A 17,420-nucleotide genomic window follows, 5' to 3' on the forward strand; every position below is an offset into this window, starting at 1 on the left:
CAGAAGGTATCCAACAAAGTTTACATGCAAGGTTTGAGTGGATTAGATGTATTTAACGTGTAAATGTGGCTGAGTTGAAGATCTATTTAATTTTCGAGCTGTGGATGACGTTCAGTACTGTAGAATGGGCAGCTGTCTGCACATTCGTGTGTGTGTTGGTTTGGGTCTTCTAGCTGTTATTAATTTGTTTCAGGTTTACTCTCATTTTGGGAAGATTTGTGTCTAATAACTTAACTCCAAAAGGATCTATTTATTCAGAGCAGAATTGCACTAGGGAACATCGGAAGCACGTAGTATGCTGGGAGGCAGCCATGCTCATGAGCTCCTATGAACACCTTGGCTTTGAAGACTGTCACCATGACCGTTTTAACTGGGTTTCAGCAGCGATATCTGCAATGTATCAAAAGGGAAAAGTCCCTCCCTATTGCTGTAAAGGTTCTCTGGTGGGTTTCTATGAGACTCGACAATTGCAATACATGTTCTTCTGGAATACTTCTCTCTTTCTTTGCCATCAGCTAGTTTAACAGAGGTGAATTTTTGTCCGTTGCTGCTGTCCTTTCCAAAGGACTTTATGGGTCCAGGAGGATTTCCAGAGTGCTGACTGTCTCTTGTTTAGGTCGGGCACTTGTAAACACGTAATCCCAGAGCAAAGTCTCCCGAGTTTGTCAGGCAGCGAGACTTGGCTGGAGGTTTAATGCCAAAGCTAATGAGACTTTGCTTCAGCCCTGCGCTCTGGGGTGTTGGAAGGGTGCTCTCTAAGAATCAGGTGGTGACTCCAAACGGCTCCGTGCACCCGTGCAGCTGGGAATGCCCGTGCCATGCTGTGACTGTGCATGGTCTGTCCTGTCTGCTCTCCAGCCCGGGGCAAACCTGGGTGAACTTGAACTGAGCGGGACACACTGGCCAGCCCCAGCACTAGGCTCAGGTATGGAGCTGAGCCCTCCCTGGGCTGCCAGGCGGTGCAGGGCTTGGCTCTGGTGTTTACCAGCCTGACCCCCCTTCATGGCAAGGACCTGGGTATGACCCTCAGTTTAAAGTTCAGCAATCTCACTGGGCTGCAAGAGGGCAACCCGCAGAGGTGGGTGCTGGAAGGCACTAATGCGTGGAAAGATGACAGGAGTCTGTGCTGCACACAGGGGAGCTCGAGGAGCTGAATAACCAGGCAAGAGGCAGATGCAATGGCCGCAGAGGACCAGTGTTTCTGCCCCCGCTGAGCCGCTCTCCCAAGCTGCGACGTGCGATCACGTCGATCAGTGACAGTGACACACGCGTGTGCAGGGCCACCAGGATCGAGGTGCGAGATCCTGGCTTCGAAACGCTGCAGAGACACGGTGCAGCTTCTGAAGCAATTTTAGCCCGGCTCCCAGAGTGGCAACTTTCCTCCCCGGCTACATCTGGGCTAAATTTGTCACTCTTTCGCATGCTGCCCTTTCGACATGCAGGCTGCTCATTTCTCACGCTTCCAGCACGCCTTTGTGAGCAGCTGCCATGGTCTGTTTGGCTCTTATTTCGGGTCCTGAACTCCATCTCTGTGTTCCTGTGTCTGTGCCTGAGTTATTGCCTTGTTTCTGCAGGCAGGGGCAGAGCGTAGCTACGTCCAGCTGCTGCCCGGCGCAGAACATAGCGTTTCAGGATGAAATGTGAGCGTGCCCTTGGCAAACGGGCCCCATCAGGGGCTTGCACCCAGAGAGAGCGGGGTTGTGGGTGTACACAGGACCTGAGTATCCCATCCCTGAATACTGCTGCCCAGTTGACCGCTACAGCCTGCTCCTTGCTGTTTCTTCACTGCTACCCTGTAGCAATTAAGGATTGTGATAACAAATGACACTGAAGTGGTTACCCAGCCCCTGCCTTACAAGCAGCTGAAGGAATTCTACTTACACCCTTTCCCAGCTGGGTTTAGCTACCCTAGAAGAAGCACTTCTTCCCACTCTCCCTCTATCCATCCCTAATTTAGAACATTGTACAGCTTTGCTAGGCTGGTATAATTAATGCAGAGCAATTTATGTGTATGTACAAGCCCTAAAAGGTTTCCAAACCAGCCCCCATAAACATTGCATTGGTCAAGACCCACACCCAAGCTCCTCAGCACAGCCTGGTTTCCCTGTTGAGTCACTGGTTTTGCTGGCCTTTGGTTTTGCCCCGATGGTGTCCTACCCAGATGCTGACCCGAGCGGCTCCATAACAGGTGGGAACAGGGCTGTGTTTGTGAGCTCTGTCCACGACACCTGCCTGTGACCATGAAAACGCCCACCCGCTTCATTTTCCTCCAACACATTGCTCAGCAGATTCAGGATTTAAAAATAGAGGGTTTACATCAAGTGGCACTGGACGTCTCAGTGCAGGTTGCATTAAAATGGAAACTGTAGTACCTGTAAACACAAAATACCTCTTGTTTCCTGAACAACAGCCTGACTGCAGTAGAAACATGTTCTGAAGCAGGTCACCCGCAAACTGCGGGCCCAGTGCTCTGGAGCTGCCAGCGAGCCTGCACACATCCCGCCACTCAGCTGGGTCACAGGATAGCTGCCTCTTTATTCACAGAGGCAGATGAAAGGCATGAGATGACACTAGCTGCCAACAATTCACTCTCTGACAAATGATCTCTCCACCCCCTCACTCCCTCCAAGTCCTGAAAGTCCTGAATCAGGTCCCCCCCTGCTGAAACCATAGCTGGAAAACCAGAGCAGTTGTTGAAACGCTATGGGCTGATGTATTTCTCTCTGCTTTCTGATTTCCAAGCCAAAATTTCAACCTTCCTTTGCTCAGAGAATAAACAGCAGAGAGGTGGGATTTTTTAAAAAAAAAAAATAAAAATTGGAGCCTGTGACCTCCTTCTTCAGCTTCAGGAGTCTGGAGAAGAAGCCCCTGTCCCTGACGGCACGGTGTCGGTGCAGCGGAGCAGCCCACCGGCCAGCTCCTGCTCCTGCGCTGCGTCTGGGCTGCCTGATCTTTCTGTGGCATTTACAAAGACGATTGAGGTTTGGGACTTCCTTGGCGAGCAATTTGTAGGAACGTGCCTCTTCCTGCCGGCTGCTGGTGAGCGGCTGCCTGATGCCATGGCCGAGGCTGGGGAAGGACCTGCTGGGCAAACCTGGTGCTGCTCAGGAAACCCAGCGCCTGCCTTGCAGAGAGCCCTTGGTCCCTGGGCAGCTGAAGATGTGCAGGATTTGCTCTGAGCTGTGATGAGCAACTCCCTCACTGCCCTGTGGGTGGAGGAATCCACCAAAATATGTCACGTCTCAGGGCCGACCGAAGCCGCTGGTGTTTCTGCCAGTCCTGGCCAAGAGGGAGGTCATGGCTCCCTCCGCGCTGCCCGCTGCCTCCCCGTGCTGTTGCTCCCGGCTCTGGCACAGGACCAGGAGCCCTCATAAATCTCTCCGAAGCGTGGTGAGAAGACAGCTGTGGCCGAGCAGAAACGTCCACAAGAAGCTTTGCTCTGGCAGAGCCGATTGCTGCAGAAGACGGGAGGAGAGACGCAGCCCTCTTCCCAGCCAGGGCTCGGGCAGCCGGGTGGCACACGGCGTGCCAAGGCCAGATGAAGTACGGAGGCAGTTCTTGAGGGCGCACCTGCCTGACTTTTTCATCTGCTTGGCAAGGCGAGGTGTCAGATGTGGGCGCTACGTGCGAGGCGAGGAAGCGGGGCGGGATGGCACAGCTCCCACCTCCGGCACTGACACTCTTTGGTGAAGCGAAAACAGCCTCACGGCACCAAGGATGCACTGAAAAGGTCGTTTCTGTTGTGGTGGCTGCTGCTATTGCAAAAGATGGAGAGTTCCTGGCTCCTCCCTCTGGGGTGAGATACAGGCGAGATGACCTCGCCAGGGAGGGAGAGGAGAGAGCTTAAAAGGTCGGAGAATAAACCGAGCATTAAAATTGCAGGCAAGTCCAGGCTGGTTTCTTTGAAGGACACTAGAGATGCTGCTGCTTGACTGAGCACGGTAGACACTCCCAGAGCTGATCGCCTGATACCATGATCTTTCAATATTTCCTTTTGCTTCTGCAGTGTGCTGAAAACATCTGTCTTCTGAAATATTTATCTCATCCACTTCTTCCAGTAGGGAACAAAAGGAGTGTGAAATGTACCTATAACCTGATAGATCACCTGGCACCTTCTGCAGCTTTTAGCAGGTGAAGGTGCCAAATCACAGTTACATCTCCAAGCCCAAGCTCTGAAGGATCAGACACTGATTATCACAGATAGGCAAAGGGCACTCGCTGGTAGGGGTGACCAGCACCTCGTGTTACCTACAGCATAACGTGAGTATGGAACTCTCCTGGGAAGAAACTTAGCATGAGTTTTTGAACACCAGGATAAAGGCAACGAGAGAGTGAGGTATACCCCGTGTCCCTCGGCATGGGAAAACAGGGGCTCGGTGCCACCGTGCCTTCCCCAGCTTGAGGGGTCAAAGACAGCCAGGAAGCTACTTGTCCCACCCCGAGCGCAGTGTGCTGTCTGCGCATGGCTCACCTATGGACCGGGGCACTGCGAGTGCAGAGCATTACCTACCCTTCCTGCTTCTTACAACATCTAGGTCCGATTCTATGATTCTATGATTCCTTTCTGGATCGTATCTGGTATTACTGCTTGCACCCAGAACACTCCTAAACTAGTTGTCTGCCCGGCAACTGTCCTGCAGCCTCCCGTCAGTGCCATGCCTGCCCTGTGCGGTTCAGGAAAACTGACGTTAGTCTCTGACCACAACCAAACTGTCTGCAAGCAGCAGGACGAGTCGGCTTCCTGCAAAAACCATGCACAGACCCTTCAAGCAACAGTGGCAGGAGAGGACACACAAGTCTCTTCCCAGCAGCGATTTAGCACCTGTACATTCACTGTGAAGTTCTCCAGCCCAGTCTCAACTCTCTGAGCTTCCTCGTTCCTCTCGAGGTGCCCAAGCAGGGAACTGAACTGGCAGCACCCCGTTGCAGTAGGCATCTGCAGCTTTGGCTTGCAGGGAGCGGCGGAGAACAAAACCACTTCCCCAGGGAAGACAAGGCCCCCAAAGTAAGGGCATTGCTTGGAAAAGATCTGGCTGACATGGGTACACGCAGACTCCCCACATCCCAGCACAGAGCCCTGCCCCGTCCTTCATGTGTCTGCAACATTATGGGTTCTGGCCAGAAACCCTCCCAGTTCCAGTGAGATATTCAGGCCATCTTTGCAATCCCTGAGGCACTGACACACACCAGAACGGCTCTCCCAATCATTTTGCCCATTATCAAATTCAGTGACTTTTAGCACAATAGTTTATGAACTGCCAGCACTGCACCTGGGAGTACTGTACACGGCTGGGAGGGAAATCAACTGTTCCTGCAGCTGCAATGGTGCATTATTTCCCCCAAATTTCTGTGACAAGGCTAGAAAACACAAAATCTGAAAAATTCAAACCAAGCAAGAAGTCAGCGGTGACTGTTGAGGATTTAGCCATGCCCCTTACCCTGGGGACTTCATTCTGCACGAGGAACTAGGCAGGAAGAGCCAGAGCCCCCTGAGACAGGAGCTGGCGGTCCCAGAGACCCCTTCCCTTCAGCAAACCTGCCTGCTGCCCTTCTCTGACCCTTTGCTGCTTTTCTCAGCTCCGTGTTACAGCCTCCCAGGAAAACCCCGCATAATGAAATTGCCCGGTTCCTCCAGCTGTTCCCCCGTTACCCACCCGCCACGCCACGGTTGCTGTATTTCCACCTGCCACTGAGAACGCGGAGAGTGCTTAATGGATTATGGCTGGATAACCAGTAAACCCGAGCATATGCCAACGCCTCAGCCTCCCCTGTGCCTGCTGTGCTCCTGCTCATTGGAGAGAGAGAGCGAGGTCTGCCAGGCAAATCCTGCAGGTCCTGAGGCTGCAGTGCCAGGCACTCCGGGGTGCAGCTCCGACTGCAGAGCCTGGCTGCACCAACGGGGCTGGGGAGCGCGGAGGCGATGAGGATTAACGGAGCGAATCCAGGAGCTGCTGCTGCTGCGCATCGACTCGTGCTCAGTGCTCTGTTCGGGGGCTCCGGGAGGAGCTGGCTGCAGGGCTGGAAAGAGCAGGACTCTGCTGGAGTCCTGAGCACTTCTGAGATGGGAGAGAGGACAGGGCTCACTGGGTCGGGCTGCTGGCGACACGCGACAGCCAAGGTGTGTCTCAGAGGGGTAGGCATGGGGACTGAGCAAAGGAGAGGAGAAGCAGCCTATCTCCCTGCATACTCTGTCCCCCTGGACTCCTCAACCAGACATCGCCTCCCACATTTTTGTATCAACAGACACATCATGGATTGATTTCTCATTCTTTAAAACTCAGTACTCGTTCAACAGTTTCACACACAAACCATGTAGACACAGGAATGTACACAAAAGTATTAAATGAGATAGACCTTTATTAAAGCTTCCAGCATATTTTATCTGTTCTCCTCCTCCACAAAACTCCTCTTACTGGATATACAGCTACTATAGTCCATATAGAGCCTGTACATCTCTCTCTTGCTATTTACTGCTACACATCTCACTGTACAATAGTACAGCATGCTCTCTTAGCAATAATACATGGTCTTCAGTACAGCCCTGCACACATTAAAATTGCATGGCACTCTGCAGTACAAGGGAAGAGCTAAACCTCTCCTCTCTGGGTTCAGAAGACAGACATTGCCACAGTGTTCCTATAAAGCTCATAGGCAGATCCGTACAGGTGTTCTGGGCAGATTTCCTCCAGTACCTTTGTGGATCTGGTCCCTAAGTGCTTAACAAATCTCACATTAGTGCTGTTACCAGACTTGAGAATGAAGAAAAACCCTCATGAGTAATGCCCTTGAGTGATCAGGAAGGCACTAGAGACAGGGAAGAAACTGAACCACTTCCTTTTTGTTTTTTGCCCCACCTTCCATTCCGGGTCCCCTCCAGCCCTCTCCAGCCTCACAAGGTTACACACTCAGCCACAGCACCTCCTCATCCGACACCTCCTCCCAGCCCACTCTGTATCTCTAGGATGGGAGGCAGCGGAGGGACCAAGCGATATACCTGGACCCTTCATCTGGTGATGGTCAGAGCCAAACATGCACATGTGCCTTTCCTCCTCTCCAACATGCTCCTGTCCTTGGCAGGGCTCTTTCCTGAGGCTTCCCTGAGCTCAGCCCCTCTGCCTGCTGCCCCTGCAGCCCCTTTTCAACCTGTGCAGCCTCCTGCACGGCCCTTCCCAGCCGCCCCTTCCGCCGGCTCTGGCTGTGCGACACCCGTCCATCCTCTGCCTCTGGGAGCGCGCGGTGTCCTTGCAGCGGGTGCTCCTCACCCGCAGGCACAGACTCCGCATCTGCAGCTCTGGCTCAGCAGGTCTGAGGCGGCCCCATGCAACAGAAACCCCATGTCAGCCTCCTGAACTGTTAGACCGAGCCATGACTTCTTGGAGTGAAATCCAAGAGGCTGAGTCCTCCCGCAGTGAGCCAAACCAGTCATGGGAGACCTGGGCCTTGCCAAGTGAGCGGCCCCTCCATCCCCCTTTAGCTGCTGCCCAGCTAGCCACGTGCAGCCAGCACATGCTTAGCAAAGCACCATGTTTGGACAGAGACAGCTCTTCCCCAAAGCCCTCTCCTCTCTTCCCTCGCAGATACCCCAGCCCTTTCATAGGAACGATGCACTTTCCTGGTTTCTTTTGCTCTCTCCTTCCTCCACCATCTCAGAGCCCTCCTTTGCCACCAAGTGACTTCAGCAGGGAGGATGGACAAGCAGCGCCCTGGAACAGACACTGTGGCTGCTCCTAGGAGACAGCACAAGTATGCAAGAAGTGTGCAAAGAAAGAACAGAGCCAGCCCACGCTGGGCTCCTCTTCTGTCCAGTACAGGTACAAACTGCCTACCGTATTGTGAATGACTGTCACCAGAAGGACCCTGCTTCATGTGACATCCTGTCCCGTTTAGGGATGGGTCCAGAGAAGTCTTGGTGCTGGGATCCAGGCTTCTCGCACTGCCCAAGAACAAAGTCCCCCGCCTCTGCCTCCGCCGTCCTCACTTGTCCTTGGGAAGCACCTCTGGTCTGTGCTGAGCCTAGGTCCGGGGGTGTCCTTCTCTGACCTGCTTTCGGAAGTAGCGGATGGCAGAAAGTGTGCCAAAACTTGCCAAGAACACTGGAAAAGAACCCAACACATTTCCACAGTGAGTCTGGGTGCTTCTTCCAAACCTGAAGATCTTTTTCCAGACTTGAAGATCACAAGCTGCTTGGCTCACTCTGGTCCATGGGACCTAGAGGTGCCCCCTCCTGCCTTCGGTTTTCATCCCCACCACACTGTGCTTGTTCCCAGTGCGCTCAGTCCTGAGCTGCCCACAGCCTGGCTGACCACATCTAGTCCTATAGTTTGGGCTCAGGGGTCACACCATCATTTCACAAGAAATAACTGGTTTTAAGGGAAACATAGACTTCATCGACTTCATGTGTGTGATGGAGATGGGTGGTGGTTAGACATACAGGTTCATGTGGAGACCTATTGGGTCTAATCTCAGGTGAGAAGGCGACAGCAGGAAATCTCACCAGGGCTTCAGGACAGTCCCTTCATTTTCTAATTCTGTTTGGACCAGGAAGATGTGAAGGAAAATACAATTTTGTGTGTTATCTGTTGATACTCTGATCCCAGCCAAAAGCAGAAAACACCCCAAACTCAGAATCAGAAAATGCAGAGATACAAAAAACAACTAATGGAGATTATACACAGAATCAACCTCTTCTCTGTACTTTCAGTTAAAGTTTTTATCTTGGCTTATAAGAGACGTCAAATTCCCCTGATCTGTGCCCAAGCAAAACTGGGACTTTCCAGTTTAAATTCAGACTTGATTTTGATTTACACATTAAAGTCTGGAACATAGACAGGGAAATTCAACTTGATAGAACCTAAAATGCCGAAAGAGAATTGCTAGTCTGGGATGTTGAGCTGTCTCTTGCCTCCTCCCGGGGAGCTCACTGCACGCTGGCTTACGCAATCCTCAGGGCACGAGGCCCATATCCTGCTTTTCGCACCCCTCTGAGGCCACGTCTACCATCTAATACTAAGAAGGCAAGGAGGAGCAGGCCAAAAGCTCCTTGTGATGATTGCACTGAGCAACTTTAGCTAATGAGCTATTCTCAGCTTGGGTGTCAGCTTCCTGTGTGACCTTAGTGGGGAACATTCCTCCCCTGGACAAGCAGCAGGAAGCCCTGGCCCCAGCGTCTCACCCCACAGCGGGGGCTCTCCGGTGCCCATGGGCTGGACCCTGAGTTCAGCTGCTGCAGCCGTCCCACGTCCTGCTCGTCCAGCAACCTGCACCCCTTAGGTCACAGCTCAGCTAACTCATGCTGCCCAAGCTTCCTCTCTCCCCACCAGTTATTCAAATACTGTGGTTGGAGAGGAGAGGAACTGACAGAGCTCCGTTTACTTGTAGGACTCAGTGCACCAGGATAATACTTCAGCTAAGCTGTATTTAGAAAAAAGATTATACCTTTACAGCACGTTAGAAAAATATGTGCATTTATTCCAGCTAAGATGAAGGAGTATAAACCTGCATACCCAAGGTCCTGATTTAGCTTCTAGCTAGCACAGATCCTAAAGAAGCCTCTCTTCCCCTGACACATGGATGCTGGTCCCTGTCAGAGGCTGGATGGAGCAGGGCCAAAGCCAGGAATACAGACTTGTCCTATGTCTCAGTTCACTTTGTGTGGGGAAAGGACAACGTAAGTGAGTAGGAGTCAGGACTGCCATTGCTATAGGAGAGAGAAGGTATTAGAAAGTAACAGGACACTTTGGAAAAGTAGCAAAATGACTGCATTTTCCCACAGGCAGCATTAGGTGTATTAGCATCCCTGCCTTTCTCCCCTCTACATCTTCCAAGAGGTCCTTCCCACCCCTCTCCCTCCAGGCTGGCCACCATACGTACTGGTCTTCCAGGCATCTGGAGCCTGCAGGTCGGAGGTCTTCACTGCCCAGGATGCAAAGGCACAGAAGACGAGGCACATGTCTTTGTGGGTCAGTGCCAGTGGAGCCTGGGGCCTCCCTGCGAGAAGAAGAGCAGGAGGCTTGAGGTTCTGCGAGACCTCCTCTGCCACAGCAGACTCCAGTCCCTCCAGGGCAGCAAGTCCCTCGCGCTCCAGGAGACACACATCTTTGTCACACATTTTCCCTCCCAGAAGACATTTTGCACCGTTGGTCAAGTCAAACATGTCTGTTTAGGACTTGGGTATGTTTCCTAAGGACAGGGGCACATTTTTCACCCCTCTCAGTTTTACACTTTGTTAAGAGCCCGAGGCAAATATCTTACTGCTCCCACACTGGGAGGCACAGCCAGCGGACGCGCTGCCGCCAGGACCTCTGACTGCCTCACCACCTCCCGGCGTGTCCTCCCAGCACAGCTCTGTGTGCTGGCTGGGAGCGGGGCTGGGGAGTAGATTTAGGAGAGAGCGATTCCCGGGTTGGCTGTCAATGCATGGGGGCTGCAGGCAGACCCTCTTCCTGCAAGGCAATGCCTGAGTCACATGCAGCTCTAGTACAACACGTTTTCCCCCAAAAAGCATCAGCTCAGCATCTCTCTGTGCATCCCATCTCACTCCCACTGCCTGCGAGGTCCAGGGAGGGAGGCATCCCTGAGCGCTCTGCGTTTCTTACTCTGCTGGAGTTCCAGACTAGCACAACTTGAAGGCATGTTGCAAGAGTAGGTTATTTTTGCTCCTATGTTTATTTGATCAGCCTTTTAATTAAAGCTGGCTTATTAATTAGCTACGACCCTGGCAAAGGGGTTTTTCTCTCTGCAAACAGACTGGAAGCTCTATTTTGAGGCACCCTTTGGGATGACTCATTCATTGTTTGGTTTTAATATTAACTGTGAGGCACTGTGGCTGTAAGCATCATATAAGCTCTAAGATAAATACACTGACTGTCCTAGTGGGTCAGACTTGTTCTCCCTTAATTTATGTTTCTCTTACCTGCCTTCAGTAACAGTCAATGTCCAAGTAACCTCTGAGGTCTCTGGAGGGTGTTTTTCAAATTAGTGTGTGTTTTAAAATCCCCCTCACCTCTTTCACCTGGAAGCCTCGGACATTTTCCACTCTGTGAACACCTTTTTCCTCACCAATATCGATTGCCAGCCCAGCTTTAACAGCACAGCAGCTCAGCAGCCACTGCCTTATTTGAGGGGCATGAGTTCTTTGGTTTAGAAGGATTTTGCTGCTTCGCCTCCCATTCCCTCATCAGAAACACAGGTAGGTGGTTCTGCAGGCAGTTGGATGGCACTGGGGTGGGGATTCCTGTCTCTACCAGACCTTGCAATAACACCAGCCATGTGTAACGCAGCTATCCGCTTCAGTCAGTAAGTTTTCCTTGGCCAGAGTGCAAAAGAACAGATCAGATCCACAGTAAGTTATATCCATTCAGGGCACAAGCGCATCAGCTGGGATGGGGACTTTGGGCCAGACTGAGTTTCAGCCTGTGGCATGCGTGCTGTTGTGACCACCTCTCCCCCAGGACTGCAGTTTGTGGGAAGCAAAGCAAGTCATGCCCCGGATATACCCAGATCCCCTGTCCATGCGTCCTGCAGCACTGGGAGCCAGCCTGTGGCGCTGGACCACTGGCACTCGCTTGGCATAGGGACAGCGTGAGCATCCCAAGGGGCGCTGGGAGCAGGGAGGACCACGCAGGGCAGGGGCACATCTCTGCGTGGCAGCGAGTGGGGCTGTCGGGCAGCAGGTGGGGGGAACATACTTTACCTGTCAAGGCAAGGGCCATGTCCAGACCTTCTGGCTGTGCCTGGCGAATTCCCAGCGGAGCCAGCGGGATGAGGGGGAGCTTCTCTCCAGATTGTCTCCGCACGAGAGCCTGGGGGGCTGGGGCTTGGCCTCTGACAAGACACATCGGCCTTTGCAGGAGGGACTTCAAAGCCCCCACAGCTTTCTTCACCTCGGAGGCTGGAGCGGATGAGAAAATCCCTCTCCAGCCAGCCCTGTTCACAGGCCCATCCGGAAAGAAGTGTTCATACACCTCAGGGACTGAGATAACCAGGCAGTCTTTGACTGGAGCCGAGTTGGGATCCTCATTTTCCAGCTGAGTGTGGTGCGAGCTGCTGAACTTCTTTCGCTTCCTGTCTTTACCCTTGACTTTTTTCCTGTTTCCTTCTGGTTCATTGAAAAAGTACTCATACAGTTCAGGCAAGGATATTTCCCTTTCCAAGGGTGTTTTATTCCCCTCCACAGAGTTGCCCATCTCTTCTTCTTCCCCTTGGGAGTCACAGAACAAATAGTCATACATCTCAGGCCAAGTCACGTCCAGGGTATCTGCTCCTGCAGAAGCCTCGGCTGCAAAGCAAGGGGGGCCCAGCTCCCCGGGGGTCTTAGCTGCAGGCTCCCCATGAGCCCCCCCAGCAGCATCCCCTCCAAAAGGTACCATGCCTTTGGGATGGAGAGGCTTCTCTGGCACCTCCTGGCATGCCTCTCCCAAAGGAGCCGTAGCTCCGCTGGCAGGGATCACCGGCAGGTTGTCACGTACGCCCAAGCCACCAGCCTGCCCTGGCTTGGAATGCTTGGTGGCCTTCGCCTTTCCCAGGGGCTGAGCCCCCAGCTCCTTCGCCTTCTGCTTCGGGGGAGCGCTCATGGATGGATCGCCCTCATCCGTGCCCGGGCTGGGCACCAGCCGTTTGCTCCCCCCTGCCTCCTCGCTCCCCAGTTTCACAGGAACTGCCTTGGCTGCCTTCTCCTTCCCTTTGCTTTTCCGTGAGGACAGCGGTGAGCCCAAAGGCACCTTTGTGGGTACCGCGGTCCCCTGTGCCACAGCCCCCGCAGGCTCCCTGTCCCCCTGGGCTGCCTCGGCCACGCTGGCTCCACGTTGCTTGCGGCTCTTCCTCAGCTGTCCTGGCACCTTGGGCCTCACGACGTCCGGCGAGCCAGCCGGGGGGCTCGGCTCGGCACCCGCTCTCTCCCCGCTCGCCTCCTCCCGCGCCGGGCAGCTTGGCATGCTGGGTGCAGTCTCCAGGGCTGGGCTTGGGGGGTGGGCGCATGGGGGTCCTTGTAGCCCAGGCTCCGAGCGGGAAGCGCTGCTAGGACTTCTCCTTGGCAAACCCTCTGGGGGGGCAGCCAGTGCCGGTGAGCTGCCCTGCACCGGAGCCCCTGGCTGTGCTGCCACCGGGCTGCCACGGGGCTGTTCCCCTCCTGCCTCCCCCCCATGGGCAGGGGCTCTTGTTCCAGCTGGGTGGCCGGGAGGCTCCATGGCCTGACTGCCACTGGCTGCTCCTCTCTCCGATGCCAATGCTGGCTGCGGTGCTGCTGCTTCACATGCTGCGTCCTGCCCAGGGCTGTTCTCAGCTGTGCCGCCAGCCGGGCTGGTGAGGGGGGCTGTAGGGGGGCAGGGGGGCTGCCTCCCCTGCGTGCTGGGCATTGGAGCGGATGGAGGGCAGCCGGGCTTGTCGCTCTCGCACAGAAACCTGCCGACCGAGCCCAGGTCCGTTTCGTCCTCGCTGCCCGAGAGAAGCTCCGGTAAGGCAAGGTGCCCGCCGGCAGGCCAGTGCGGGGAGGTGTCTCCGGGCACCCCACGTGGGGCAGAGCTTCCCGTGCCAGGCCCTGGCCTGTTGCCCACCCTGGCTGCGATCTGCCCGTTTGCGCTGGCACGGCAGTCCCTCCCCGGCGCGCCGTCCCCTTGTTCAATGTCACTGAGACACTGCTCCTCAGCCGTGGCCAGGGCGGCCGGCACTAGGTTGCATTCCTCTGACGCCAAGAAGAACTCAGCCCAGTCCCTGTCATTCAGCTGGATGCTGTACTCGAAGTTATCCATGCCTGCAGCAAAGCAAGGGGAGGGAGCCAGAGAGATCAGGACATGAAGAGGGGGCACCAGCATCAGCAGAGGTATATGTCCCTAACCCTTTCCCCTAGGTTCCTGCCATCTGCATTCATTCGCCCTCACTGGTTTCCAGCTGAAATCGGCGGGAGGCGAGGGCAGCTCCTGGCAGCCTCAGCGGGATGGCCATGGCTGTGCTGGAGCATAACCCAGCACGCAGCGGCAGAGACCACTGCTACCCCCCGCCGGTCCCTTCTGCCTCTGCTCCCCGAGCACAGCAGCACAGCGCATCTGGGATTCTCTCCACAGCAGCACAGCAGCATAGCAGCATGGCACCTCACGTACCCCTTTCCTACTCCTTTTGCCTACAACCCATTTTAAAAAGTGAGGGATTTATGCTTTTGAGCATTCCTGCTGCCATGGCATCATGCATTACAGTAGCATGATGTGCAGTCCAAGCGAGGACATTTCAGCAAGGCACGGCAGCCCCGTCCTCACCCGTGGCTCTGGGGAGGGAAATGCAACAGAGCCCAAAACCAGGAGGGGGGATCCAGCGACAGGAGAAGAAGCAGAGAGACCACAAAGCTGCATCCTACCTGTGCCACAACCTAAGCTGGTGATGGAGCCATTCAAAGAGCCACGCAGGAAAATCCTCCCAGCACAACATGATGCTGTACCCTTGACGGGGGCAGAGAGCTCGGCTCCAGCACAGATCCATTCAGGGGCTAAAAATAAACACACCCCCCTCCCTCCCCAGCATGTCACTTGAGATCCAAGTGTGATGGTTCAGAGAGGGCAGGCCCATATATAGAAGCTGGCGAGGAAGATGTGAGGGTGCCAGCCAGTGCCCTTCTGTTCCACAGCCTCTGGGGTCTCTGGGACCACTCCTGATGCCCACTGCTCACTTCTGCCCTCTGCCTAGGGTTCCCCATGGGATAGCCAGCAGAGAAGGAGTCCAGGCCCAGGCCACGGAGCTCACAGTCTTTGGCACAAGCTGGAGTGTGACATCTGGATGTCAATGACTGCTCTTTTTTCATCTTAACCCACCTCTTTGCTTCAGTCTGCAGGTTACTCATTCTAGGGTGACCAAAACACACCTCAGGGGCATCGTTTGCCTGTTGACAGCACTCCTACAGCACTTATTTCCAGTCTACTGCAGATTTACATCAAAAGATCACAGCCAGCACCACGGTCTTGTGATAAACCTTGCACGGTGCACGGCAGCCGTCCCACGCCACCCAGGAGCATCTGGCGTGGGTGGCAGAGGGAGCTTTGGGTCAAAGACTCAGGGTGAGCCTGGCATGAGGGAGTTACAGGGGAAGCCACCGGCTGAGGGTGGCCTGGCGGATCAGCAACGAGAGCCAGAAATAGCCCTTGGCTCCTGTGAGTCCCGGAGCCTGCCTCCCACTGCATGCCCTCCCCTGTCTCGGGGGCCAGAAATAGATGCCCTGAAGTGGCCACCTGCAGCACAGTGCCCGTGAGCGTGAGCCCAAGCCCAGCTCCAGGCCCCACTGCCCAAGGAGGGCCAGTGCTGCCCTGAGGCTCCGGCCACCCGTTCGGTCACCAGGTTGCTGTAGACCCCAGACTGGAGGTGGCCAACCATGTAGATGCTGCTGGAGCCGAGAGTGACCCATGTGCTCTGCATCCACCTCGGCGTCAGCAACGGGGCCGGAGTGCTGGCCACGGAGCACTGCATGCTCCAGGGAGCCGAGGGCCAGCACCCAACTCCTGCCCCGCGTGCCAGAGGGCAGCCAGGCCCCTGCCCTGCCCCGCCAGCACCCACCATCCCGCGGGATGGAAGCTCCCCGTCGTGGCTGCCTCCACACACTGCATTTCCAGGGAGCGAGCCAGAAGCGTGCAGACCACCGGCAGCTGGAGCCAACGCGTGTTGCCCCACGCCGCCGGGTAAATATTGACCAGGACACGCTTCCTTTCTCCATGCTCCGGGCTGACGCATGCAGGGAGCTTGTCGAGCCGAGAAAACATGGAAGGAAAGAGGCCTGCTGTCTTCCCAGCCTATCTCGTTTCTGATCTGGCTACACCCTTCTCTCTCTCCCCTTCACACGCGCTCGCAGACGCAGAAGGGAAACCAACTGGCTTCCTTTTCTTGGCTGCAGTCGACTTCCTTCCCTTTGAGTCCAGCAGCCGGGGTTAGTCAGAGAAACCTTTAAACTCTGCCTCGCAAACCGCAGCAGAGAACATAAAAGAGACGGAGGCAGCGAGACGGAACTGGAAGCCAGCAGCGGGCTGGCGGCCGCGTTATCGGTGTCACATTTAAAACCAGTGCTGGAGCAGCCGCGCACCAAACCCAACAGGAACTGCACACACCCCACCACGCGTTCCACCCCGGCCTCAGAGACACAAACAAGTCTCGGCTCAGGAGACATCCAAGTATTTATTTAGCTGTCCGGGGTAAAGCCCACACACCGTCCTTGGGGAAATTACGCATCTGCTGGCACTTCCCTGCCTTCCTCCACGGGGCCGTAAAAGCGCAGCGTGGACTTCAAGGGCAAGACACGCCGACCCGAGCCACGCAGGCTGCAGAGGGGACACTGTGCCGCCTGCAAAGGACATCCAGCAGTTTCAGCCCGGACGGACCGTCTCCGATTACCTTCTGGCATGTGGTGCGTGACCCTGCGCCTCTCCGGGATACCTGGCTCCAGCTCTCTAGAGTTGTCTCCAGAGGAGCTGACGCCAGATGCTGGGATGCTGCAGGGCTGCTTCAACACCAGATGCTGGGATGCTGCAGGGCAGCTCCAGCACCTCCGGACCAGTGTGACCAGCGGATACCACCTGCCAAGCCATGGGCAGGCGGGCACAGGCCTCCCCACCACCTCCCAGCACCTCCAGTATTGACGCTGTGGTATTAAGGACATTATATAAATAACTAATGTCAACGTGTAATTAGAGAAGGGCCTGAAATAAAGCAGCAGATGAGGCCCCTCTCTGCCTGACAACATAGAAAGAGCCAGAATCAAGGGCATGGAAAAGGGAGCTAGGCAAGAAAACTGGGAAGGCCACGGAGGGGCACTTCCTTTGGCATAGAGACCCCTTCTGTGGCTTCAGGCTCCTCATTCGTCACTCCCAGCATAAAGGGACTTCAACAGACTGGCAGCGGGGAAAGGAGCTATCAGAGCTATAGAATAATACTCTAAGATAAACAATTTCCTATGCAGGAAACTCCATTTGGGAAAATTCTGCCTTCACAGAGCTTTTAAAATCAGCACTAAAATGTCACAAGTATGGGGGTTTTGGCTGAATTCACTGCAGAGACAACACAGACAATGCAGAGAAATGTGGGTCTGATTACAAACAGGTCCTCCTTGCCCTCATCTAGACCCATCACATGCTGTGTGCTAGGGGAGGAAGAGAGTGATGAGTTTACAGGAAAAGCAATGGGGAAAAAAAAAAACATAATGGGAAGAGAAACACGTCCACAGCTTCAGGAGCAAGACTACATTGGCCCTTGCTGCTTCCCACTGCGTGGGACAGACAGCTCTATTTGTGGCCATTTTCTCATGCCTTCTTCCGCTTTGGCTTGGTCATCATCCTTCAGCCTCGGTCACTGATATAGCATGGCCTTGTCTGCCCTGGATCCCTGGCTGTTGGTCTTCTGCTCTCACAGCACTAGCCTTTGCATCTTGTGATCTCCCTCCTGATCTGATTCATTTC

The 17,420-nt window shown here is 54.7% G+C and overlaps 1 protein-coding gene across 1 annotated transcript; it reads right to left on the reverse strand.

Moving 5' to 3' along the window:
* Window positions 1-8,013: 8,013 nt before the first annotated feature.
* PERM1 (PPARGC1 and ESRR induced regulator, muscle 1) lies at window positions 8,014-14,393 on the reverse strand. The gene is made up of 4 exons (XM_086625744.1): window positions 14,345-14,393; window positions 11,693-13,747; window positions 9,871-9,987; window positions 8,014-8,093 (listed from the first exon to the last, which is right to left on the reverse strand). The coding sequence occupies exons 2-4, from the start codon at window positions 13,743-13,745 to the stop codon at window positions 8,014-8,016; spliced, it is 2,250 nt and encodes a 749-aa protein (XP_086481870.1). The 5' UTR covers window positions 13,746-13,747; window positions 14,345-14,393.
* Between the last annotated feature and the right edge of the window lie 3,027 nt (window positions 14,394-17,420).

This window comes from Tauraco erythrolophus, chromosome 23 (genome assembly GCF_009769465.1).
Source record: "Tauraco erythrolophus isolate bTauEry1 chromosome 23, bTauEry1.pri, whole genome shotgun sequence".
Classification (NCBI taxonomy): Eukaryota; Metazoa; Chordata; class Aves; order Musophagiformes; family Musophagidae; genus Tauraco; species Tauraco erythrolophus.